The sequence below is a fragment of the Colias croceus genome, chromosome 1, assembly GCF_905220415.1.
Source record: "Colias croceus chromosome 1, ilColCroc2.1".
Lineage (NCBI taxonomy): Eukaryota > Metazoa > Arthropoda > Insecta > Lepidoptera > Pieridae > Colias > Colias croceus.
Genome location: NC_059537.1, coordinates 3127122 through 3153509, shown reverse-complemented (window position 1 = coordinate 3153509; position 26388 = coordinate 3127122). Strand labels below are relative to the sequence as shown.

General features: G+C 35.9%; 2 protein-coding genes, 2 long non-coding RNA genes and 2 other non-coding genes across 7 annotated transcripts in view; 3 read left to right on the top strand and 3 right to left on the bottom strand.

Annotated features, from left to right (window-relative positions):
* The first annotated feature begins 1036 nt into the window (after positions 1 to 1036).
* On the top strand, positions 1037 to 11773 carry LOC123697031 (putative nuclease HARBI1). Of its 2 annotated transcripts, XR_006752166.1 has the most exons (7): positions 1037 to 1240; positions 1669 to 2084; positions 8129 to 8530; positions 8669 to 8859; positions 9285 to 9417; positions 9547 to 10884; positions 10980 to 11773. XR_006752166.1 is itself a non-coding variant. In XM_045643451.1 (3 exons), exons 1-3 carry the CDS (start codon positions 8306 to 8308, stop codon positions 9448 to 9450), a joined length of 582 nt encoding a protein of 193 aa, XP_045499407.1. In that variant the 5' UTR covers positions 8129 to 8305; the 3' UTR covers positions 9451 to 9513. The 2 variants fall into 2 exon arrangements, 1 of the variants encoding a protein (XP_045499407.1); XM_045643451.1 differs by lacking the exons at positions 1037 to 1240; positions 1669 to 2084; positions 9547 to 10884; positions 10980 to 11773 and having other exon boundaries at positions 9285 to 9513.
* LOC123697121 lies at positions 6300 to 7820 on the bottom strand. The gene is made up of 3 exons (XR_006752183.1): positions 7545 to 7820; positions 6901 to 7083; positions 6300 to 6453 (listed from the first exon to the last, which is right to left on the bottom strand). It is a non-coding gene; the product is annotated as an uncharacterized LOC123697121 (long non-coding RNA).
* A 470-nt stretch (positions 11774 to 12243) lies between the features above and the next one.
* LOC123696976 (proline-, glutamic acid- and leucine-rich protein 1-like) lies at positions 12244 to 14737 on the bottom strand. The gene is made up of 6 exons (XM_045643383.1): positions 14719 to 14737; positions 14561 to 14621; positions 14321 to 14453; positions 13747 to 13929; positions 13083 to 13167; positions 12244 to 12833 (listed from the first exon to the last, which is right to left on the bottom strand). The coding sequence occupies exons 2-6, from the start codon at positions 14617 to 14619 to the stop codon at positions 12349 to 12351; spliced, it is 945 nt and encodes a 314-aa protein (XP_045499339.1). The 5' UTR covers positions 14620 to 14621; positions 14719 to 14737; the 3' UTR covers positions 12244 to 12348.
* Positions 14738 to 17850: 3113 nt separating this feature from the next.
* Positions 17851 to 20404, bottom strand: LOC123697197. Its single transcript, XR_006752207.1, has 2 exons — positions 19817 to 20404; positions 17851 to 19671 (listed from the first exon to the last, which is right to left on the bottom strand). It is a non-coding gene; the product is annotated as an uncharacterized LOC123697197 (long non-coding RNA).
* Positions 20405 to 24156: 3752 nt separating this feature from the next.
* LOC123698231 lies at positions 24157 to 26061 on the top strand. Its single transcript, XR_006752385.1, has one exon. It is a non-coding gene; the product is annotated as a small subunit ribosomal RNA (ribosomal RNA).
* A 294-nt stretch (positions 26062 to 26355) lies between these two features.
* Positions 26356 to 26388, top strand: part of LOC123698017 — a 157-nt gene continuing 124 nt past the window's right edge. Inside the window, exon 1 of the ribosomal RNA XR_006752337.1 lies at positions 26356 to 26388. This exon is cut by the window's right edge and continues 124 nt beyond it. This is a non-coding gene — a ribosomal RNA (5.8S ribosomal RNA).

Genomic DNA, 26388 nt, shown 5'->3' with positions numbered 1-26388 from the left:
AACCCGTCTAGCGTCATACGCACAGATGTTATGCGTCCCAAGTATGTCGAGGTAGTTTACGAAATCTAGCTTTTTTATGACTACCGAGTTTGAAAATTTTATTTACCCTATTGTTCTATAATTATATGCCATGTATGATATATTTTTGGAAAGAGGAAGAAACTAGTTATAGCATAAAAATGTAATCATGACGATATATTTTTTCTATAAAATTATAAAAAATTGATTTTCTTTTGTTTTAATTTTAATTGCTTACATACTAACACTTACATGATAATGGTGAGTCATCAAATGATCATATTCACGTTTTCATATCACTACACGATTGCCAAATACATTCACTTATATTTTCACACATTTAACACAACGTATTTCACTATGAATAATAACAAATATCCATTATTCACAAACAAGAAAAAAAGCGCCATTTTGCGTCTTCCGCACTGAAAAGTTGAGACACTTTTTCACTGAGTATTCTTCAAATATCCCTAAAACCAATATCATAAACGTATTCTACGTAAAATTTCCAGTAATATACGTCTCAATTATCACTCATCTAATTATTCCTCTCGGCATAATTCACAATCCAAATATTCGTTGAACAAGACGAACGTTACAAACTATGGCCGATGACGCAACTCAATCAATGATTCACTTTTTTTTTTTTTTTTTTGTTGTTTTAGTCTGTATTTCCTGTCTCGGAGTCGTGTCGATTCGAATTATAAATGTTTAAGGCATAGAGAAATATTTTTTATACTGGAAACATTCACTTGTACGTCTCTACTGATGACCTTCAATGTTACAACCGCTGTGCGTAGGACGCTACACGGGTTAAGAGGCTGATTCAAGAATGTTCTGCCATATTTTTCATTCTGTCAAACACAACGACAGTGCAGAGATAATTATTCCAAGCCCTGACACCGATATTTTTGTATTAGGCCTTTATTTCTGGCATTTTTTATGTAATTTATTTAATTAAAAATTGAAAACAATTATTTCGGCCATATATGTATAACTTTAGTAGGCAGGTACTTTATGTAATATTATAAAAAAAAATCACTAACCCGAAATTATATTAAAATAAAATTCAAATTCAAATTCAAATTCGTCCAATCAAATCCAATCAAACTTAACCTAACCTTAGAGCTAAATACATTAGGTGTTGTACATATTATGTTTAGTGATAGGTATGTATCAATCATCGGTTCAAGACTGGCATCTTTGCTAGGTTACCGAGAAGGTAAGAAAAATTAAAACTTGACTGCTAATTTATGTATATGTATAGCCTACGTCACTACCGCCACTAACATAATAATTCAGATGATTGCAATGAAACCTCACAACTCAAAATCGGTCCAACGGTTTATACTGCAGGGCGTGTCAAAGAAATATTATACATACATACATAAACTCGAAAAACATAACCCTCTTTTTTCCGTAGTCGGGGAAAAATTTGGGAAATTTTTCAATATCTGGTAACATTACACGCACACAGAAGCACCGTATACGTACAGTGCAGCGGCGAAATGACAGCACACATAGCTTTATTGAAAATGACGATAAATCATTCGGTTTAGTTCGGCAACGCTCCATCTGTCTTTTATTTTGTAATCTAAGACCTCACTATACTTACACTACACGTAAACTAATATCGAATTTTGTTTACAGAAACGAAAATGGCCAAGAACAAGACGACGACATAATCTTCGAAGACTTCGCGCGCCTCAGGCTGAAGGGCGCGGACGCTGATGCTTGAACATTATGCTAACAGCGCTCTCTTACTGAACTACATTCTATATTTTGTTATACCAAACGCACAATTGTATCGTACTTTTTGAATTTTCATAAACAACATTGTTCGTTTTGAAATCCATCGAATGACCATAGACACAAGAAATAAGTGTTACCATCCTTAGCGAAAAGTGTTATAATCTGTATTAAAATAAAAATGATGTATAAAATCATGTTTTCGATCATTTACGATTTTTGGTAAATGCATTTCTTACTTATGCAAGTGAAATATTATAGTCGAGCCAATTTAATAGGCAACATTTGACGTCTATCAATTTTATCTTCAAAGAGAGGTAACCTGCTTAAAAACATCGATTAAAGTGAATTAATCGATACGGATTTGAAATATTTGTCAATCGAATTTATTAATTTATGATGATTTTTATTCACAAGTAATCAATGCATTCGATTCTAGATGTCAGATTTCGATTTTTAGAGTAATAAGAGCGTTTTCACATTATCCGATCCGATATCGGATATCGGAAGCCGATAGCCGATATCCGATATCGGACACAATTTGCCCTTTCACATTATCCGATAATATCGTCCCGATAACATGAGTGTTGCCAGAAACTGGAAAAGTAGATATATTGGGAATTAAAATAAACAGTGGATGCATTTGTGTTACAAAAAATAAACTTTATTTTAAATGAAATAAATAGTAATAAATAAACTGATGTTTTTCAAACCGGTTTAATCTGCTGACTGCGGAGTATGGATTTGTACCCTCTGCAGAGTCAGAATCTAGTTTCAATATTCAACTTCATTGTGAGGCTTGTTTTTTTATATGCTGTTTTTCTTTTTTTATTATTAGAACATGTTGTGTGGTCGTAGTGAATTTTAGAACTTTTTTATATTAAATCATGTATGACTGTTATGTTCTTATACAAATAAAATAAAAAAAAAATTCAACTCAGTATTAAAGCGACGAAACTAGCAAATACAAATTCAAATTACATTTACAAATGTAGGTGCTGTTATTACAATTTTATAGTGCTAATATGTACATTCTACCTAATATCTGGGGGTGCAAATATTTAAACAGAAATAAATTAAACTAAACTAATTCACAGTCACAGATTCCGCAATGTACATAGTACCACAGACTAATAATAATATAGCCATGACAACCAAAATAGTAAACAAGCTCAAAAGTCGCCGCGCGTTCTTGACAAAATTTAGGGTCGCCGCCTTAGATTATGGATTGGTCTCCGCGCACGCTACGACTAGATACCGCCGGCGTACTCGAAAAATGCGGCAACTAAAAGTACGCCGAAATCGGCGTACCCGAGCCAGTCGTGTCACGAGCATTGTGTGGAGAGGGTGTACCGATAGTTTCTAAAGATTTTGGACAAAACCTGAAGTAAAATGCCTGTTTGTGTCATAAAACTGTTTAAAAAAAATACAACAAATAATAAGAAAGACACTGGGATCACGTAACATCAGGAATAATCGTATTATTCGATATTTCACCTGTACTTTGAAAATGTTGTTTACGAAAATACGACGCCATTTAGTGTTGCCGTACTGCATATCCCAAAAACACACTTTTAATTTGAACTTATTTTATTCATAATGTTTTTTTTTTTTCAATACTATTAGGAGTATTAGGTACTAACGCATATTATAAAAAAAATGATAATAACAATAATTTATTTCTGTTTAACCTTGTTTAACTGACTCATATGTTATTTTTTTATTACTGCTTTTTTACTTTTAAAAAACCTTTGTGATAGTATAGTGGCATCGCAAGTGGATTTGAGTCACATGTTCATGGGTTCGATTCCCGGCAAGGCCAAAATGAAATGAAAATATTTTTCAAACTTCTTTCCAAGATAGCCCATTTCCCATTTATGGGGTAAAATTTATGTAGCTGGCAGTACAATTCTTCACACACACTAGCGTCCTTACAAATTGCCTTACACACACTACAGAACTGAGTTGCCGCACTCACGGAGCTATTGTTTTTAGGTGGAGCGGTATCTAGTCGTAGCGCGCGCGCGGAGACCAATCCTTAGTCTAAGGGTTGCCGCATTCTAATTCTGAAATTTTAGAGAAAACTAAACAAAATTGCCGTATTGTAAATTTTCTTTTCAATAAAAAGGGTTTGATTTAAAAAAAATCAACTGATAGATCGTAGTTGTACATACAGTAAAAATAACTACAATAAAGAAACCGACTTCAAAAACAGCTGGAAAAGTAAAATATAAAAAAGATTTGATATTATTAATTACTTAATATTATTTAGATGTGCTATTTATTATACAGGTTTGATATCGGCGCTAAAACAAAGCACTAAATCTGTGACTCAATGACAACAATACAATAATGAATAAACAGCTTACAGCACAACAGTAGTCCGAGTAGGAGGAGGAGCGAGGCAGAATGAGTAAATAAAGATAAAAGATACTAATATTTCGAAGATACGGTTGAATTTAAGAACACAATATATTTTTGTTTACTTCAGTTCAGCCAATTGCCGTATATTATAGGACGATATTAAAATAGCTCCCGTATAAATCGTATTTTTAATGCCTTTAAATACTTAAATGAATGTTTTCTTAATAAAAAGGTTTAAAGTAAATGAAAGGATTTTTTTTTTACATTTAGCGCCTAGAAATGACTGAAAATACACAAACTAGTGCTTTTTTTGCTGTTGGTATACTACCTTTTCGAAAATTGAGCTGGTAACACTGAACATTATCGTCCGATAGTTCACGGGAATATCGGTGTTGGCTCCGATATCCGATATCGGACCGGACAATGTGAAAGACAGGTACGTAAATCATACATTTTACTTAGCCTCCGATATCGGATATCGGCTATCGGCGTCCGATATCCGATATCGGACCGGACAATGTGAAAACGCTCTAACGTCTCTGCCCCCCTAGCCAAGTGGCTTTCTATTAGCGTAACGTTTGATCAATGAATATGGAATCACATGGAAGTGACATACCTACAAAAAAAAGTGTGGCCGGCGCCATAATGCTTGTAACGGGGTTTCTTTAGTTAACTGCCGCACGTATTATAGGTTTTTTGTGGGAGGGGAGGGTGGAGGAGGAGGGGGGGACCCTCCCCCCAAAAGGGGAAAGTTAGGAAACCAATAGTTTTGGAGAAAAATCAATTTTCCTATTCTAACCTCAAAATGTATGGAATTGGTGTAAAATCATTTTAACTAAGCATTAGACGATAATAACAAAAAATTTACGATACATAAATAAAATACAAACAAGTTGTGTAAACCTACGTAGTTTTTTTATTTGAGTGGGAATCGCCCTAAAGTCGCTTCTGGCGGCAGTTCAAGAGTTAACCTAACACGCTCGTCGCTTCGCTCCTCGCTACCTATTTGGATGTTAAAAATAAAAGTTTAATAGTTTTTTAACCTACGTAGATTAATTTTTTGTTTGAGTGGGAATCGCCCTAAAGTCGCTTCTGGCACTCGCCGGCCGCTGCCGCGGCACGCTCGCTTCGCTCGCTCGGCTCGTACGGCAGTTCAGGGGTTAACCTAACACGCTCGTCGCTTCGCTCCTCGCTACCTATTTGGATATTAAAAATAAAAGTTTAATAGTTTTTTAACCTACTTACGTAGATTTTTTTTTGTTTGAGTGGGAATCGCCCTAAAGTCGCTTTCGGGCTTCGGCACTCGCCGGCCGCTGCGTAAAGTCACAGTACTTACAGTGAAATGGAACGTCTTGGTCCGCTTTTTTTGCACAACAAAACGGATAAATGCGCTTTTTTCGCACAAAAAATTATTAACTTTAAAAATTATTAATAACTAAAAAACTACAAGTTTCCTAACGATAATATTTTGGAATTACAATCTTACATTACCTAGCTAACTAACAATATAAATATTTCCAACAAATACGTGCGGCAGTTAACTAAAGCCAACCCCTTGTAACAAAACATGGCGGTGTTTAGTGCCGAGAATAATGTTTATCGATATAAAAATAATATTAATATATTTATTTTGAATTTATAAGTATTTGTTTTGGCGCGGTGGAGAAAAATAGTGAGAGTGAATTTTTACGATGCGCGCGCACACCGACACCTAAAATTAACAGCATGAAGTAAGTTCTAGGTGGTATGAAAATTGATAACTATGTTCAAGTTGTATATTCTAGTATTTTGTCCATACGCCAAAGAAGTAACTTCTAACGCGTGTACATAAACACACACTCTTTTTTATTTATTTTAACTTTATTGTACAAAACATAGACGTAAAATTACAAATGGAAAAAATGACAATGCCAATTAATAAAATTAAGTATGGCGATGGCTGCTCGTGACGGTAACACCTATACAGGGTTACTTGTAAAACACCAGCAACCTCGCAGGACAAGATAGCTGTATAATTTGATAAATCCAGTTCAATTTTGACTTCGATATAAGGATTACGGTAGACTTACAATTTGGTAATTTCAGTTTTGAGGAATGTAATATAATGAAACAACATATATAATAATACAGGTATATAATAGTATTTTATTACGATGAACAACACAATATACAGTAATTTATTTATTTATAAATAATAGACAAAAAAACAATAATATATAATAACAGAGAAAATTATAGAGCTAAACTATTTTGTGCAGCCTGGGATGCACTCGGATTCACTCTGTTCATTTTTGAGTTCGGGATTTGAGGCTCAACTGGTACCTGGAAATGAAATGTCACAGTTTACATTAACTAGCATTGTTCACTTTACATTTAAACTAAAATGCAATACATTTTAATTAAAAGGGCAATGCTGATGGTTTGAAATTAATATCAACATTAGGGCTTACAATAGCGGAATTTGAATTTATATTTTTGGTTTTATGGCATTCAAATGCTTTATATATATAAATTTATAAAGAATAGAAAAATAACTTAAAACACCCCATGTATTTAAAGTAAATTGCACTTTCCCTCAGTCAATAACATTTCAACAACCAAATATCACCCAAGTTTGTACTCAAAAAATCATATAAAACCATCTCAGTTTGTTCACAGGCCTCCTTCAAAATAGGAGAAACGTTAGATTATAAATGACAGCCCTAAATCTAAATAAAAAGACCAAAAGTAAATTGGAAGACATCACGTGTCTACAGATAAAAACCTCACCCTGTGTGAATGCAGCGGCAGACATACTGGTGTAGCATCATCGTGCAGACTAATCACATCCATTGTTCTATTGAAAGCACTTTCTGGGAAATGTACTATGATATATCCTTTACATTTGGCTTGATATTTTCAGTTTCAATTGCTTCTAACCATTCTCCTTTTCTATTTTCACTTCTTGGTAACCTTCAAAAAATGAATATTTAGGTTATTATAATTTTAGTCCTGACCTGACTTATTTATAAATACATTTTTAATTAAAGTAGGTACTATAAAAGCGATTAATCTTACTTAAGTTAAAATTCATATTAGGTAAATTTAAGTGTTTTATTTTTCCTTCTGCTGCTCTTGGCAAAATTAATTTGTTATTTTGGAAGTGTATTCACCAAAGCCACTATTCTTAAGATTAATGACACAGCCTTGGGAGACGCACGTCATCATCGAACATTTTGCTGATGTCGATATTATAAGCCATCACTAGCACCCAAATTCATTATTTTACTAGAACGAAAATATACAAAATAAAGCTATATTTGGTAACAATTTTGCACTGAACATAGTCTGTGAATACTCCTTAATTCAATATACATGAAAATAACTAAATCAGCAAAGAAATAACTAATATTTCAGTCAAAACGTATACATACCGGTGCAAAGACAAACTTTTCTGGTTTTCATTCTTTCCGGAGCCACATCTCACAATACTGCGCTTTGGCATTATGCCACTATTTGTCCTTGACCACTCTATATGTTTTAGACACAAATGTTTGTCACAATCACAAAAATATTCAATATTTTTCAATGTTTACTACGGAGCAATGACAGAGCATGTACATCGTATTAACGAGAACATAAAATGGCGACCGGCCACAGTAGGTATTTGAGCTAACTTCAAATGTCAAGCGGTATAGAATTAGCACTGACTGACGTATAGTCATATTTTTTCACATCACATCAGAATATTCATTAGTTAGAAAGAGACAGTATTAGTTTTATTATTTCGGTATCGAAATGCATGATATTTGTATAATCAGTTGTTTGTATAGAACAATATGCCCTGTCCATAGGATTCCTTAGTCATTGCGTTTGATAGAATAGATAAACGAATGTATGAGATTGACATAAGCTGGAGATACGTCACGTGACCCAGCGTAACGAAACGAAAATTGGTAGCCAAGTGGCAATGTTTTTCTATTCTATTAGACGAAACGTTACCTAAGTCATACGACAGGCGCCATACAAATGCTTAGCCAAGTGGCACTTTTGACAGGAGACTACGCCAATGGGCGTTCGATAACTAGCGTACGCTATAACATCTTGTAGAAATCGAAACAAAATGGCGATTTTATAATCAGCTGTCGAAGTTTCGTGTTGTGTTTAGTGATTATAAAATTTTAGTTTTCATAAAATGCACGCTTTGAGACTTTTAAAAGCTGCGCACGATGAAGAACTTTGGCTCAGGCGCCAAAAAAGAAATGCGTCCAGACGGAGTTTAGAGACAATCAATGAAATGCCGGAACAATTGTTTCAGGAGCGTTTTAGGTTAAATAAAAAAACTTTTAGCGAGCTTTGCTGCAGCCTACGTAACGAAACAAACATACGGGGGACTAAAGAAATTCCTTTGGAAGTAAAGGTAATCCACAGTTTCTTCACTGCGATTGTTTATAATTATTAGTGATGTCCGATATTTTAAATGCCCAATGAAAGTCATGTGTTGTGCATATCTATTAGGTACCTATATTACGTATCCTAATTCTACTTATATTCGTAGGTTCTTTGCGCTCTGAGTTTCTTCGCAACGGGATCCTATCAGAGAATTGTGGGTGTCACACAACATTTGCCACAACGCACTACAAGTAGATGCATTAGGCAAGTTGTGGAGGCACTCAACAGTCCTCGGATAGTGAAAAAATGGATAGTTTTCCCTCAAACACACCAAGAAAGAACAAGAATTCGACAAGAGTAAGTGTTTTTATTAATTTATTTATAACTTTCAATGTACAACTACGACATTGGGGCCTTCAAGAAAAGAGCTTATTTGTCCATAAAAGGCCGGCAAAGCACCTGCAACACTTCTTATGTTGCAAGTGTTTATTTCTTATGCTTAAGTTGCTTGCTCTGACATAAAAAAAAAAAAAACTTTCAATGTTTTGTACAATTTTAATAAATAACATAATCCTTTGCATTGAAGAAGGTTGCTGCTATTGTAGTCACAAACAATTCTATTATACCACAAAATGTTTGTTTCTGTTCAATTCTAAATGTTTTAAAGGTTTACAAAATATTATGACAAATTCATTTGAAAGTCTTTTTAACAATTGTATTATATGTTTAATATATGTAGGTAATTGTCTTTGATTATTAAATGTGAATGTACCTAATTACAGATTTCAAAGGAAATTTCAATTGCCAGGGGTAATTGGATGCATAGATTGCACTCACATATCAATTGTAAAACCCCACATTGATGAACAGAATTATTTTAACAGAAAAGGATACCATTCCTTAAATGTGCAAATGGTAAGCTATTTTTCTTTGCATATGTATTATTAGTTAGTAAGCATTGTTTTTAATCATGTTTCATTAAAACAAAATAACAAAGCAACTGCAAATAGAATATTTTTTATAACTTAAATTTTTTTTTTTCAGATATGTGATGATAATTTAAAGATTACACTGGTCAACAATGATTTTGTTGCCCTGGATGTGAAAGTGGTTTCGAATAATTTAATGCATATTATATACAGAACTATTAATAGTTTTGGTAGATTGGCTCTAGTTTTTTTTTATCCTAATTTTCTTACTAGACTCTAAAATGCAGCATGAAATAGAAGGTATATTTTTTTTACATCATTTATTTATTACAAAGTTTTACTTATTGTTTTGTTTTAGTATTTAATTAATTCAAATGGATATAAAAATAGAGAAAAATCATTAAAACTTATGAAATAGTACAAGGAAATAGATTTTATAAGCTTGTCTTCTTAGTTAATTTTGGGACAATAGTTTTCTTATGGACCATCAGTAATCTGCCATCATGTGACGATCCCATATACCCTGATACCATTATTCCATAATTTTTACTTCTTTTTCGATGTGTTCTTCCTGTTTCTCACAGAAATTCCGCAGATTTACTGGATATCTATCCAGGAGACTGTGGGCAAAGTGTAGCTTTATGCTCGTATTTGCTCATAAAATAATGAAGTTTTTTAAACAACTGTTGTGCCATTTCTTTATAATTTGGTGTTTGAAATTAATCTTAAATTAATTAATACTATATCTCTCCATAATTTACATTCAGCATCAGTTATTAAATTTTGTTAAATTTTCATTTTTTATCAATTGTCGACACGCCCGTCCTGTAGGGCCATCGGGTATTCTTCTTATACTTCTAGATTCCCTCAAAGGCCTAAATTTTCATATTTATTAATTATTCCTAATGAATTTGCTTTGTCTAATTCTATTAATAAAAACATCAAGGGAATTTCGTATACCTATCCACTTTGCTGACCAAGTGCTACTGGGTTTCTTTAACTCGATACAAACCGAACATTGTTGTTCATAAAAATGTTTTTTTACAGAAACCATTTATTATTCTGATATTCTACAGTCAGTTTTATAGAATAGGGTTCTGTCTGAGCGAATAAATGTGCAGAAAACGTAATTCACCTAAAAATAAACACTTGTTAGTAACCCGTACTCTGAAGGGCCGTAAGAAATTTTTATATATGAAAATCCAAATTAAAAAAAAACTAGAGCCAATTAAATAATTTTAATGATTACATTCGCAAACTGGGTACTTGAAATATATAAATCTGTAGAAATATCCAGGGCAACAAAAAAAAATTGTTTTTTTGTTGAGCTGTGTTATCAATGTCAATGCAAAATATGGTGGAGCCACGCATGATTCCTTCATATGGTCATCCAGTGAAGTGGAACCATACATGCGTGGACTTCACGAAAATGGTGAATTGACGTGGCTATTAGGTAAATCATTTAATTCCTACCTACTTCTACATATTTATCATAAAAATATTGGAGTTATAATTTATAAAGCTCTTTAACTACATTATTTGTTTAAGGTGATTCTGGATACCCACAGAGAGCGTGGCTGATGACACCAATTTTAAATGCCGAACCAGGTTCTCGAGCAGAGGTGTACACTACACGCCATTTACAGGCACGCAATTGTATTGAACGATGTTTTGGTGTATTGAAGGCTCGTTGGAGATGCTTGCTGAAGCATCGTACACTCCATTACCATCCTCGTGTTGCCAGTGAGGTAACTATTGCATGTTGTGTTCTGCACAATATTGCACTGGATGCTAAATTACCTCCCCCTAATAATATGGCTGAGCAACAAGAGGATGGTGATGAACCGAGTGTGGGGGTTGGACCCATTTCCAGCAACCAAGATGAGCTGATGAGTGGCAGAATAATGCTAAATAATTTAGTTAATAGATTAGTTTAGTAGGTTATTTTTGTATTTTTGTATTTTTTAAAGTGTGTTGTGTGTAGTTTTAATGTGTATTACTTTTAAGCCTAATTTAGTATGCCTGACCAAGTAGTTTTGTATAATATTTTTTCGCTCCTAAAACATTATTTTGTTTACCTACACAGATTTAAATAATGAAACTGCATTAGTTACAGTATATATTAATCCTTTTAAAGTTTCTGATAACTGCTCATATTTTAGTGCAGGTCATAGGTGAAAAAATTGATCATTGTTGCAGCCTCAACCTGTTTTTTATAATATTTTTAAGTTTGTAATTTTTATTATTGTATTTTTTGTTAGTATTTAAAAAAGTGTGTACTGAATTAATGGTGGTATAAACTACTTAACTAATTAAGTAATAAAATATACTATTATTATGTATATATATGTTTTATTTAATATTCTTAAAACTAAAACAAACACTTAAAACAAATTAAGTACATATAAATCCTATAAAATTTAAAGATTAAAAAGTAAAACAACTAAAGACAGAGGACAGAAAATACTGTACTTAAACTATTAAATTAAAATATTAAAATCTAAAACAAACACTTAAAATAAATTAAGTACATATAAATCCTATTAAATTTAAAGATATATATAATAATAGTTTAAAAAAAACTAAAAAACATGCTTTTTGCAAATTGAAAAATGGAATAATTTTATCAAATTAGTGTATTGTCATCGGTCCTCAATAAATCTACAAAGTTTGAACGAAATCTGGCCGTTTAAAGTGGGTCAAAATCGCGCCCAAAGAAGTCGGTTACAAACAAACATTCAAACATACAGGTGAAGCTAATAAAAAGCGTGTAAAAAGTAAAACAACTAAAGACTGAGGACAGAAAATACTGTACTTAAACTATTAAATTAAAATATTAAAATCTAAAACAAGCACTTAAAAAAAATAAAAAGAAAGGCACTAAATAATACACTTAAAACCCTATGAAAAAAAAAAATTAAGATGCGGGCCCTTGAGGCAATATCTCGAGCAACCTTTGCCCGATAACAGCTATTTGCTGCATCACCCTAGTTTGCTCGCGATTTGCCTCAACCTTTAGCGACTCCAGCCGCAGTCGCTCCATTTCTCTTTGGTGGAAAAGTTCCTCACGCTCCCTCTCACGTTCATGGAGAAGCTTTTCCCTTTCCCTTTCTCGCTCATGGGAAAGCTTCTCTCGCGTCTCCTCCAGTGCAAGGCGTCGTTGTTCAACCGCCACAAATTCTGTAGCGGCCCGGTCAAATGGCGTTAAGCCGCGATTCCTGCGAGCTCTCTGCATCCCATGTCGCGGCGAGGCAGTCGCAGATCGCGGTGACGCCGATGACCGTCGACCAGTGGGACGCGGAGGAGAACGCGGTAGAGGGGGCGGCGGACGTACTGGTGGTGGTGGTGGTGAGGGCTGTGGGTCTAGCAGTAGCGGTGATGCTGGCAATGTTGGAACACTTGCTGTTGAGTAATGAAAATAATGTTAAGGAGGCAAATATAATTCTGACTTCCACTTATATTATAAATTAGAAATGTTCATCCATTCCATCTGTTGAATAATATTCTCTAGGATACAAGCAAAGACTAATTTATTCAAGTCATTTAATGAATTATGTTCAATTATTATCGATTAAACTATATTATGACGATTGAAAACAGCTCCTAGAAGAAGGCTAATTTAATAAGTAAATAGAGTTTAATAAAACTTACTATTATAATTAAAATTCTCTAAGCCTACAGGAATTTCAATTTCCACATCTTCAGGAATGGGTTCTTCCCTTGGTACTGGTGGCGCCTGAAAAATATTTATTTTTATCAATATATTAGTTATTTATAACTTTTATCATATACTCTTAACACTTACAAATGTTACGATTAGGAATTGTTAGCTAAGTATTTTGTATAATTGATATAGATTTATAAAGAATAAAATGTAATTAAAAGATATTTAATGTTCTCATCAACATTAAATATCTATTAATTATATTGTGATGGAATTACATTTTCAAACACTAGCTGTGCTCCGTAGTTTTACCTGCAGTGCTCTGCTCCTGTTGGTCTTAGCGAGATGATATATATAGCCTATAACCTTCCTCGATAAGTGGGCTATCTAAAATCGAAAGAAATTTTCAAATCGGACCAGTATTTCCCGAGATTAGCGTGTTCAATCAAACAAACAAACTCTTCAGCTTTATTATATTAGTATAGATTTTCAAGCTGTTTATTTGTTTTATTTATTTAATACAATTCATTTTACACAAGTTGAAAGAGGCTTATATGTAATCTCTTTCAAAATAAATATCTATTATTGGCCATGCAAGTTACAGAGGAATTGGTGTGATACGTAAAGTTGCTATAATATAATAGTACTAACATTAAAGCCATGCTCTTGTATGCCAGCTTGACCAAGAACAGCAGTCTCTCCCAGTATGGCACAGACTCGGTCTTCCAAAACTGTTAGAGACAGCCTGCTGCTTGGACCACCACCAGTACCATTTGTGTGGTTGGAAATCAACATTTTCTTTTTTTTTGTTTTAGTCTTCCAATCTGCCCAGACCTTTAGGTTTACATGTTGTGAGTTAAAGCGGTGCATGAAAAGGGCAATAGCAAAATAAATGAATATATTAAAATATACAGCTATGTTAACAAGATGCAAGTAAATAGCAAAACAATTGAGAGTTTGCAATATACACTTAGGTTAACAACATGCAAGTTAATAGCAAAACAATTGAGAGTTTGCAATATACACTTAGGTTAACAAGATGCAAGTAAATAGCAAAACAATTGAGAGTTTGCAATATACACTTAGGTTAACAAGATGCAAGTGAATAGCAAAACAATTGAGAGTTTGCAATGTACACTTAGGTTAACAAGATGCAAGTTAATAGCAAAACAATTGAGAGTTTGAAATATACAGCTAGGTTAACAAGATGCAAGTTCAAACTTACTTTCTTCCACTTCTCTTGTGATTTGTGAACCCCACCACCAACTGAATTAAGTAATAATGTGAGCCTTGCCCACATTTGGTCGGCTTTTAGTCGACCCTGAGGTCCCCGCTGTGGTCGAGAGAGGTCACCATACCTATGGGTAACACACACCAATGAAGCACTTGGTATTAATGATTTCATTGTTTATTATAAAAATATTGAAGCAAGTTTGGAATCAAAACTGTATTTTTTTAATAGTACCTTTCCATGAATTCTATAAGAGCAGAAAATTGCTCCTGGCTGGCGCGCAGTCTCTCCATTTCTAAACTAGAAAAATAAGTACACATAAATAAATTAAATTTAAACCTTGAAGACATTATATCTTTTTATGCCTCATTGCAAATGCAAAATTAACTTACCTCTATTTGTATTTTTATAATTTAAAGCACAACCTGTATTTTTTAGTTCACTTCAAAAATTTTTTGACTTTTTACTTTTTCCGTTTTCGGAATTCGGCAGTTTAATTTGAATATTTCAAGAATATTTTTCAACATTACCAATGTCAAACTGAATGACAGTTGACAGTTTGACGTACGCTGACTGACGTTAGAATTCGAAGCCATAGACATTAGCGTACGATCCAATAGAATAAGCGTTCGCCAAGTTCTAATCCACTTGGCTACCTGTCGTTTATCGTATTCGTTAAGGCGTCAACGTTTGTAGAAAGAGAAACGCTATAAATTGTATGCCACTTGGCTAGGGGGGCTGGTAATTTTAATATGTTCTATGAATAGGGCCGTAATAGGAGATGATATAACCTAATACAGAGTTACCTGGAAATAACTACCACCGTAATAGGAAAACTACTCCTTTTTTTTTAACCGACTTCAAAAAAAAGGAGGAGACGAAAGGAGGAAACGAGAGCGCGGAACGAGCGACAAAGAAGCACAATCGGACGTTGTCACGTTCAATTATCGTCAGTAAACCGACTTTACAGACAACCAATTTTTTTTTTTTTTTTTTTTTTATGTATGTACACCGATTACTCCGAGGTTTCTGAACCGATTTACGTGATTCTTTTTTTGTTCGATGCGGGATGGTGTCGAATTGGTCCCATAAAAATTTTATTCGGATAGGCCCAGTAAGTTTTTATTTTATGAGCATTTTTGTCTGCATTTGTAAATGTTGCAAGTGCAAGTTTAAAGTCGGTTGTTTTTAACGCAGTTATCATTATAATCCTAATTCGGACCCATCAAAAATTCGATAAACAAGAGAATGTAAATGCTTTATCAAACGATAACAGTTTTTTGGCTCATAGAGCAGGCTCCAAGGAGATGTTCGTTTGCATAAATAGCGGACCTAAATCTGACTTCTGATATATATTGTATAGATCCCAGACATCCTATAGACAGATGTTGCCAACCAGTTTTGTGGTCCCCTTCCCCGCACCCCGGTTATTAAATATGGCATACAAAGAAAAAAATAAACATTTCCAAAACATGCCGCGTGGGGTATCAAATGAAAGAGCTTATTGAGTAGATCACGAATATATAGCATACTATAACATTTCTTACACTTTCTCTAAGAATTTTTATAAAATTTACGAAAATGGTCCATTTTTGAGTTAACTTTAAACCACTATAGATTGAAAACTCATGAATATATTTTTTAAATTATTATTTTAAATAATTAACAATTATAGTCCATTGTTTACGATTCAATAGTTCGTACAGTGAAATAGTTGCATGGGGGAGTGGGGGGGAGCATTCAAAGATGGCGAGTATATTTTCAAGTTTATGCCAGAAATAAAGGCCTAATACAAAAATATCGGTGTCAGGGCTTGGAATAATTATCTCTGCACTGTCGTTGTGTTTGACAGAATGAAAAATATGGCAGAACATTCTTGAATCAGCCTCTTAACCTCCTACGCACAGCGGTTGTAGCGTAACTCAAATTGTACTGAGAGCGTCCTGCGCTGACAAACACTGTGCGTAACGCGGCCCGTGACATTGAAGGTCATCAGTAGAGACGTACAAGTGAATGTTTCCAGTATAAAAAATATTTCTCTATGCCTTAAACATTTATAATTCAAATCGACACGACTCCGAGACAGGAAATACAGACACCACAAAAAAAAAAAAAAAAGTGAATCATTGATTGAGTTGCGTCATCGGCCATAGTTTGTACTTTGTAAAGTTCGTCTTGTTCAACGAATATTTGGATTGTGAATTATGCCGAGAGGAATAATTAGATGAGTGATAATTGAGACGTATATTACTGGAAATTTTACGTAGAATACGTTTATGATATTGGTTTTAGGGATATTTGAAGAATACTCAGTGAAAAAGTGTCTCAACTTTTCAGTGCGGAAGACGCAAAATGGCGCTTTTTTTCTTGTTTGTGAATAATGGATATTTGTTATTATTCATAGTGAAATACGTTGTGTTAAATGTGTGAAAATATAAGTGAATGTATTTGGCAATCGTGTAGTGATATGAAAACGTGAATATGATCATTTGATGACTCACCATTATCATGTAAGTGTTAGTAGGTATGTAAGCAATTAAAATTAAAACAAAAGAAAATCAATTTTTTTATAATTTTATAGAAAATATATATCGTCATGATTACATTTTTATGCTATAACTAGTTTCTTCCTCTTTCCAAAAATATATCATACATGGCATTTAATTATAGAACAATAGGGTAAATAAAATTTTCAAACTCGGTAGTCATAAAAAAGCTAGATTTCGTAAACTACCTCGACATACTTGGGACGCATAACATCTGTGCGTATGACGCTAGACGGGTTAACTTAACAGAGCAAGTAATAGGTATAGGAAGAGACGGCACTCAGTACTTCGATTTCGAGCTCACGCACACATATGCATGTATTACTTAGGTTAAGTCTTATATCCCACCAAAAACATAAATGTAAAAATTGGAGCCGAGTTCAATCGTTGACTTAATTTGCCAAAAAAAGAAATGAGATCTAAATGTGTGCCAAGTTCTGCAGACAGTCCAGAAATTTATTTACAAAGATGTATTAAGTTCTTAGGTTGACTGAAAACTCAATTGTTTTATTTTCCCTTAGAGAACAATGTTTATTCCAAAATATAACTTTTTTAATTTGAATAATATAATTATTTTCACAAAGCAAACAACTAATGACCTATTGAACCCCATAATTTGATGAGGCTAGTTTTTAGAACCTCACAAAATATAAACAGTATGTAAAACAGTTTAAAAAAGTGGCTCGAAATGGTTCGTGTAAATATACACACGGCTGCTGCTCGCCAGTTCTCTTCGCTTGAACTCGGCTTGACACGCTGCCGCGTGTCTAGATACCAACCTATGAAAAGTTCACGTCAAAAATGATCCACATTGCTGCCAACATTTAAAAGTTGAAGTTGCTAGTGATGTCTCTTTGAGTACATATTATCGATAAAACTTCATATCGATATCGATAAAATTTTCGATGCTGGGTAACATCACTACTAATTCTCATCCTTATTCAAATTTATAGGAAATTAAAAATAAAACACCAACAATGTAGATCAATAAGTTTATTATAATATAATAATAATTACCTATATATAACATTTTTATATAATATTAAAACTCACTATTATCAGCAAAAATGGATAATTCCATTTGAATTTTGAATTTTACTGAATATCTTTATTTAGGCATGTAGGACTTAATTCGGCTTAAATATTATGTGAATACAACTAGATTCACATTTTATACTTTTCCTTGAAATATTTTGCGGGATTTCTATTTTAAAATCTCATTCTAAATTTCCAATATATCGTTGCCGGTCGGATCGCCATATTGGAATTGTAAGAAGTCGTTGTTTTCTTTGGACAAAACAATAATAATATTATCTCCTCTCCAATTGATTCTACAGCCAGAACATGACGTAATAGAGAAGTTTTCTCGTAAAAATTATTATTTTTTATATCTTCCTTTAATAGAACAGTCATTGGGTATATATTGCAAATACTTAGTCACAAATCACATTAATAATTATTATCAATTATTATCTACACAAAGATTTTAACATTGTTTACACATAACACTTTTTCTTCTTCTTTCACTTTTGGCAGAAATATAACAAATTAAAAAATTCAATGTACTGTACATTAACTGAGTAAATAAGTAAGAAAATCTACGATATACGAAGAACAGATTTTGTTTATCTTCCACCAAAACAATTAATAAAACGCCATTTTGAATTCAAATTTCAAACAACAAATCAACATCAAGAGGTTGTCTATGCTTAAGTCTTAACCATTGACAAGAAATCGAAGAAAGAAAGAAATAATTTATTAATGTATTAGCTTAAAATTAAAATATACAAAAATAAGGTTTAAAAAAAAATAAGAAATAATAATAAATAATTAAAACTAAAATATTAAATCTAATATTAAATGATTACATCGGAGGGGCCAACATTAGAAATGTTTTTATTTTTTCTAAAAGTTGGCAGAACAGACTCTCCCTTAGGTCTTTGAAAAGTACAAAATAATTTGAACTGTATGTCAATTGAATGAAGTTTAAAATTGCTTGATAATGGAAGCCTAACCAAAACGATGTTCTTAAGGACGCGTTTACGAATCTGACAAAAATAAGCAGTTTTTCGGTACATTTTGCGACAAAATAATACAAAACCAAATTAAACTAATAATTACTATAGATAGATTAATCCTTAACCCTCAATTCACTAGGTGAAATTTGCTAACATAAACAGCTTCCATGAGTCCACTGGACTCATATATTTTCTTGGCGTGTTTTTTTCAAATAAAACTCTTTTTTTTATTAAGTTTTTTTATTATTATTTTTAAATGTTTATTAAGGCACTACAAAAAAATAATAAAACTGGATAAACTTCTGAAATACTCTTAAAAATAAAAAAAAACTTATTCTAATAGTCTTAGAAAACAGAGTTATTTTCAAAGCCCTACAATAATGGCAAATATTTTTAACTAATGGCTCTTTTTAATTTTATAAGACTTCTAAAGGAATGCAAAACCGAAAATAAACAACAAAAATGTACGCTTCTATACAAAAAAATAAAACGTGCAATGGGGTATTGCCACCGATTGCAGGCAGCGACGGCATGCCATTTTTGAGCAACTCAAACATACAGGCTTCAGACATCTAGTGCCTGAATGTGCAGTCTTTGTTCTCTTTTTGTAATTACATGGATAACAATGCTTTCTTTCTGTCCTAGATAGCTTGTCTTCGGTTTCAGAATGGCTCGCATCTTCATCATTCATAATTTGTGTGATCCATGATTCCAAAACAGAATCTGCCTGGTCTTCATTCATATTTACAACTTTATGTTGTTTTAGATCCATTTTACAAACCTACAACAACAACAAATATTAAAATACATATTTTTATATCATTAATACGACAAATAAGCAACATTTAAGAATCGTAACAAATAAATAAAATATTACTTAATTCACTAGTATGAGTCCATGGGACTCACTCGACGTAATAACTTACCTATTACGCAGCGCAGGCGCACGTCCTCTCGCTACCGCGGTGCCCACGTCACTGCAGGAAGGTACTGAGACGGTGGAGGAAATAAGTCACCAGGGGAAAAAAATATAATAGTTTGAAAGTTCGATGTGAGTCCAATGGACTCAGGTAGTGAATTAAGGGTTAATCTTTAAATGGTAGCAATTTTTTAGTCGAAAATTTTGGTTTATAATATTATAAAAAATATTTTCCGTTGCCCTTTCACACAAAATTGACAATATCGTGCTGAATAAAGGAACATTTTTCATGTATTTAATAAAATAAATTTAATGATTTAAAAATATTTTAAGTAAGCAGACATGTCCAACTCAAAAAGGTAGCAAAGAAAACTATCAAAATGTTACAAATAGGCTGAGAAATCAAACCTTATTTTTTCACATATTTAGTTGTAACGCGTGATACTTATTGGATTGAAATAAGGGTTATTTTACTGGCTCATCTTGATTTATTGCACAAAAATTTGTAATGAAATATTTTAGTCTGCGCTCGGCCGCCGTTGTGAGTGGACACTGTGACGCTTGTAAGCAGCTCCTCGTTTACGAAAAGATCACTGTACGATTACAAAATATTTGACCTAATAAACTTGATCCTTCACGCATTCATTTTATTTATAGATTTTATACTTATGGGATTATAAATTTCATATTTAGTTTCTGACTTGATGGAGTGACCTGAAGGTGTACTTCGAAGACTGCTACTGGAACTAATAAACGATTAGAGCTAGGTGTGCCGAGTTTGGGCTCATTTTGTTAGTTATGTTGAGACCTTACCTCCAGACTTGATGGAGTGACCTGCAGGTGTACTTCGAAGACGGCTACTGGAACTAATAGACGAGTAGAGCTAGGTATGCCGAGTTTGGGCTCGTTTTGTTAGTTACATTGAGACCATACCTCCAGACTTGATGGAGTGACCTGAAGGTGTACTTCGAAGACTGCTACTGGAACTAATAAACGATTAGAGCTAGGTGTGTCGAGTTTGGGCTCATTTTGTTAGTTATGTTGAGACCTTACCTCCGGATTTGATGGAGTGTCCTGAAGGTGTACTTCGAAGACTGCTACTGGAACTAATAGACGAGTAGAGACTAGGTGTGCCGAGTTTGGGCTCGTTTTGTTAGTTATGTTGAGACCTTACCACCGGACTTAATGGAGTGACCTGCAGGTGTACTTCGAAGACTGCTACTGGAACTATTAGACGAGTAGAGCTAGGTGTGCCGAGTTTGGGTTCATTTTGTTAGTTATGTTGAGACCTTACCACCGGACTTGATGGAGTGACCTGCAGGTGTACTTCGAAGACGGCTACTGGAACTAATAGACGAGTAGAGCTAGGTATGCCGAGTTTGGGCTCGTTTTGTTAGTTACATTGAGACCATACCTCCAGACTTGATGGAGTGACCTGAAGGTGTACTTCGAAGACTGCTACTGGAACTAATAAACGATTAGAGCTAGGTGTGTCGAGTTTGGGTTCATTTTGTTAGTTATGTTGAGTCCTTACCACCGGACTTGATGGAGTGACCTGCAGGTGTACTTCGAAGACGGCTACTGGAACTAATAGACGAGTAGAGCTAGGTATGCCGAGTTTGGGCTCGTTTTGTTAGTTACATTGAGACCATACCTCCAGACTTGATGGAGTGACCTGAAGGTGTACTTCGAAGACTGCTACTGGAACTAATAGACGAGTAGAGCTAGGTATGCCGAGTTTGGGCTCGTTTTGTTAGTTACATTGAGACCATACCTCCAGACTTGATGGAGTGACCTGAAGGTGTACTTCGAAGACGGCTACTGGAACTAATAGACGAGTAGAGCTAGGTATGCCGAGTTTGGGCTCGTTTTGTTAGTTACATTGAGACCATACCTCCAGACTTGATGGAGTGACCTGAAGGTGTACTTCGAAGACTGCTACTGGAACTATTAGACGAGTAGAGCTAGGTGTGCCGAGTTTGGGTTCATTTTGTTAGTTATGTTGAGACCTTACCTCCAGACTTGATGGAGTGACCTGCAGGTGTACTTCGAAGACGGCTACTGGAACTAATAGACGAGTAGAGCTAGGTATGCCGAGTTTGGGCTCGTTTTGTTAGTTACATTGAGACCATACCTCCAGACTTGATGGAGTGACCTGAAGGTGTACTTCGAAGACTGCTACTGGAACTAATAAACGATTAGAGCTAGGTGTGTCGAGTTTGGGCTCATTTTGTTAGTTATGTTGAGACCTTACCTCCGGATTTGATGGAGTGTCCTGAAGGTGTACTTCGAAGACTGCTACTGGAACTAATAGACGAGTAGAGACTAGGTGTGCCGAGTTTGGGCTCGTTTTGTTAGTTATGTTGAGACCTTACCACCGGACTTAATGGAGTGACCTGCAGGTGTACTTCGAAGACTGCTACTGGAACTATTAGACGAGTAGAGCTAGGTGTGCCGAGTTTGGGTTCATTTTGTTAGTTATGTTGAGACCTTACCACCGGACTTGATGGAGTGACCTGCAGGTGTACTTCGAAGACTTCTACTGGAACTAATAGACGGTTAGAGCTAGGTGTGCCGAGTTTGGGCTCATTTTGTTAGTTATATTGAGACCTTACCTCCGGACTTGATGGAGTGTCCTGAAGGTGTACTTCGAAGACTGCTACTGGAACTAATAGACGAGTAGAGCTAGGTGTGCCGAGTTTGGGCTCATTTTGTTAGTTATGTTGAGACCTTACCTCCGGACTTGATGGAGTGACCTGCAGGTGTACTTCGAAGACTGCTACTGGAACTAATAAACGATTAGAGCTAGGTGTATCGAGTTTGGGTTCATTTTGTTAGTTATGTTGAGACCTTACCTCCGGACTTGATGGAGTGTCCTGAAGGTGTACTTCGAAGACTGCTACTGGAACTAATAGACGAGTAGAGCTAGGTGTGCCGAGTTTGGGCTCGTTTTGTTAGTTACATTGAGACCATACCTCCAGACTTGATGGAGTGACCTGAAGGTGTACTTCGAAGACTGCTACTGGAACTAATAGACGAGTAGAGCTAGGTGAGGCGAGTTTGGGCTTGTTTTGTCTTCGAAGTACACCTTCAGGACACTTCATCAAGTCCGGAGGTAAGGTCGCCCTCTTTTGTCGTTGTTGTTGTTGTTGTTTGTTGTTGTTGTTGTTGTTGTTGTTGTTGTTGTTGTTTATAATTTATTTAATATGGACCACGAAATTTATAATCATGAATTATTTTTGACGACTGCACGCCGTAACTGCACGCGTGCAAAGTTTTTTGACTTGACCTTGAAAACACGAGGCGTTAGTCGCGCGCGGCGTATGTTTGTATGTATGTATTATGTATGTATGTATGTACATATGCCATGCGTGATACGTGAATAGTATCTGAAAAAAATAAACAAGCAGAAACATCGTAGCCGGGATGCGAGACAATCGGTGCGCGAGGCTAGCGAAGACGGGGGGGCGTTGCGCGTGGGCAGCGAGACATTTGTACGTACGTATGTGTATGTATCATTATTTCGTCGCTGTTGTACCGCGTCGCCCGTGTGCTCTGCGCTCTCCTCGTTGCCGCCGTTCGCGTGTCGGTGTGGGGTTGGTGTTTGGTGGTGAGTCTGTGACAGAGTTGTAGAGTAGTGTGTTAGTTCTATGAAATAATAAAAGACCACCAAAGATGATGATATTGTAAAAGCGTTTGTGCATACGGCGCGATACAGTTTTTAATCTTTAGTGGTGGTAGTAGTAGTAGTAGTTAGTAGTAGTAGTAGAAGAAGTAGAAATTAGTAACTGTAGTAACATTGCGTCTGCCGACGGTTTGATAGATTGTCAGTTTCGTAGATTGTATTTTATATGTGTAGTGTAATAAATAATATTACGCATCTTGATACACTCTCGGAGCGCAGACCGTGAAAAATATACGACTACTATTGAACGGCAGTATAAAATTTTTTATTGCTCACATCGCACACGTTTGTGATGTACCAATGGGCTTTTATCAGATGTTTATATGTGGTCGCAATTTTCGATCCTTCCACTCTCCGTGCGTAGATTGATCGTTTGCGTCATAAAAGTTGACCGATATTAAAATTTTTCCTTCGCTTGATGCGAATGGGAATTGTTAAGGGGTGTCTCGTTAAGATGATACTTTCAACGATTTAACTGACTGTGTTCAGATTTATCCACGTGTGCGCGCGCGCGTGTGTGAATAGTGTGCGTGTGACGGTCGCCGCCGTTGCATATCATGTTATTTAAACACGCCGCGCGCATATGTATGTATATAGAGAAGCGAACGTCGCGGCGGCATCGTCGTGTCACGTTTGAGGCTCTAGCGGAAGCTTTAGTTAGCTCCCTGGTTGATCCTGCCAGTAGTTATATGCTTGTCTCAAAGATTAAGCCATGCATGTCTCAGTGCAAGCCGTATTAAGGCGATACCGCGAATGGCTCAATATATCAGTTTTGGTTCCTTAGATCTTACTCAGTTACTTGGATAACTGTGGTAATTCTAGAGCTAATACATGCAATCAGAACTCTGACCAGTGATGGAATGAGTGCTTTTATTAGATCAAAACCAATCGACGGAGGGCCTGGCGTCTGAAGTCGTTAATTTTGATGAATCTGGATAACTTTTGCCGATCGCATGGTCCAGTACCGGCGACGCATCTTTCAAATGTCTGCCTTATCAACTTTCGATGGTAGTTTCTGCGACTACCATGGTTGTCACGGGTAACGGGGAATCAGGGTTCGATTCCGGAGAGGGAGCCTGAGAAACGGCTACCACATCCAAGGAAGGCAGCAGGCGCGCAAATTACCCACTCCCGGCACGGGGAGGTAGTGACGAAAAATAACGATACGGGACTCTTACGAGGCCTCGTAATCGGAATGAGTACACTTTAAATATTTTAACGAGGAACAATTGGAGGGCAAGTCTGGTGCCAGCAGCCGCGGTAATTCCAGCTCCAATAGCGTATACTAAAATTGTTGCGGTTAAAAAGCTCGTAGTTGCATTTGTGCGCCGCGCTGTCGGTGCACCGCATCCGCGGTGATACTGACACGTTTGCGGAGCATATCGTCGGTGAGCCGGTCGTTAAAAGCCGGTTCAATATCAAAATCCTATCGCGGTGCTCTTCAGTGAGTGTCGAGGTGGGCCGACAATTTTACTTTGAACAAATTAGAGTGCTCAAAGCGGGCTCAAAATGCCGCTTGAATATTTCGTGCATGGAATAATAGAATATGATCTCGGTTCTATTTTGTTGGTTTTCAGAACTCCGAGGTAATGATTAATAGGGATAACTGGGGGCATTCGTATTGCGACGTTAGAGGTGAAATTCTTGGATCGTCGCAAGACGAACATCAGCGAAAGCATTTGCCAAAGGTGTTTTCATCAATCAAGAACGAAAGTTAGAGGTTCGAAGGCGATTAGATACCGCCCTAGTTCTAACCGTAAATATGTCATCTAGCGATCCGCCGACGTTACTACAATGGCTCGGCGGGCAGCTTCCGGGAAACCAAAGATTTTGGACTCCGGGGGGAGTATGGTTGCAAAGCTGAAACTTAAAGGAATTGACGGAAGGGCACCACCAGGAGTGGAGCCTGCGGCTTAATTTGACTCAACACGGGAAATCTCACCAGGCCCGGACACCGGAAGGATTGACAGATTAATAGCTCTTTCTTGATTCGGTGGGTGGTGGTGCATGGCCGTTCTTAGTTGGTGGAGCGATTTGTCTGGTTAATTCCGGTAACGAACGAGACTCTAGCCTGCTAAATAGGCGTCGTCATTTAGGTGTGCGCGGCTCTCGGGTCGCGCAACTCACTGGCGGCGTATTAAAATTCTTCTTAGAGGGACCGGCGGCTTTGAGCCGCACGAGATTGAGCAATAACAGGTCTGTGATGCCCTTAGATGTCCTGGGCCGCACGCGCGCTACACTGAAGGAATCAACATGTTCTCCCTGGCCTAGAGGCCCGGGCAACCCGTTGAAACTCCTTCGTGCTGGGGATTGGGGTTTGCAATTATCCCCCATAAACGAGGAATTCCTAGTAAGCGCGAGTCATAAGCTCGCGTTGATTACGTCCCTGCCCTTTGTACACACCGCCCGTCGCTACTACCGATTGAATGATTTAGTGAGGTCTTCGGACCGACACGCGGTGGCTTCACGGCCGTCGGCGTTGCTGGGAAGTTGACCAAACTTGATCATTTAGAGGAAGTAAAAGTCGTAACAAGGTTTCCGTAGGGGAACCTGCGGAAGGATCATTAACGTAACGCACTGCGCACTCTCGCACTACTCGCATACGCGCATCGTGTGTGTGTGTGTTTGTGTATAGTACGAACAAGTGTCGTGGGACGCGTGAATGTGACTGCATCCGTTAAAAAAAAAAAAAAAAAAAAAAAAATACGAATACCTCTAACATGTCAGTGTATGACGTGTTAGAGTGATTCGCGAAAGCGCGCGGTACATATTTTAACCTATGTACACACACGCAAACGTTACATAAAAGAACCACGCACGAAACACTTTGAATAATAATATTATAATATGTAATAAACTATTACCCTGAACGGTGGATCACTTGGCTCGCGGGT

Bases quoted from the DNA above. Each gene is read 5' to 3' on its own strand.
- LOC123697031 (XM_045643451.1), top strand. From the start codon at position 8,306: ATGCACGCTTTGAGACTTTTAAAAGCTGCGCACGATGAAGAACTTTGG. The intron at 8,531-8,668 runs GTAATCCACAGT...TTATATTCGTAG, and splicing joins AAATTCCTTTGGAAGTAAAG to GTTCTTTGCGCTCTGAGTTT. The intron at 8,860-9,284 runs GTAAGTGTTTTT...ACCTAATTACAG, and splicing joins AGAACAAGAATTCGACAAGA to ATTTCAAAGGAAATTTCAAT.
- LOC123696976 (XM_045643383.1), bottom strand. From the start codon at position 14,619: ATGGAGAGACTGCGCGCCAGCCAGGAGCAATTTTCTGCTCTTATAGAA. The intron at 13,168-13,746 runs GTTAGTACTATT...AATATTTTTCAG, and splicing joins TACAAGAGCATGGCTTTAAT to GCGCCACCAGTACCAAGGGA. The intron at 12,834-13,082 runs GTAAGTTTTATT...ATTACTCAACAG, and splicing joins AGAGAATTTTAATTATAATA to CAAGTGTTCCAACATTGCCA.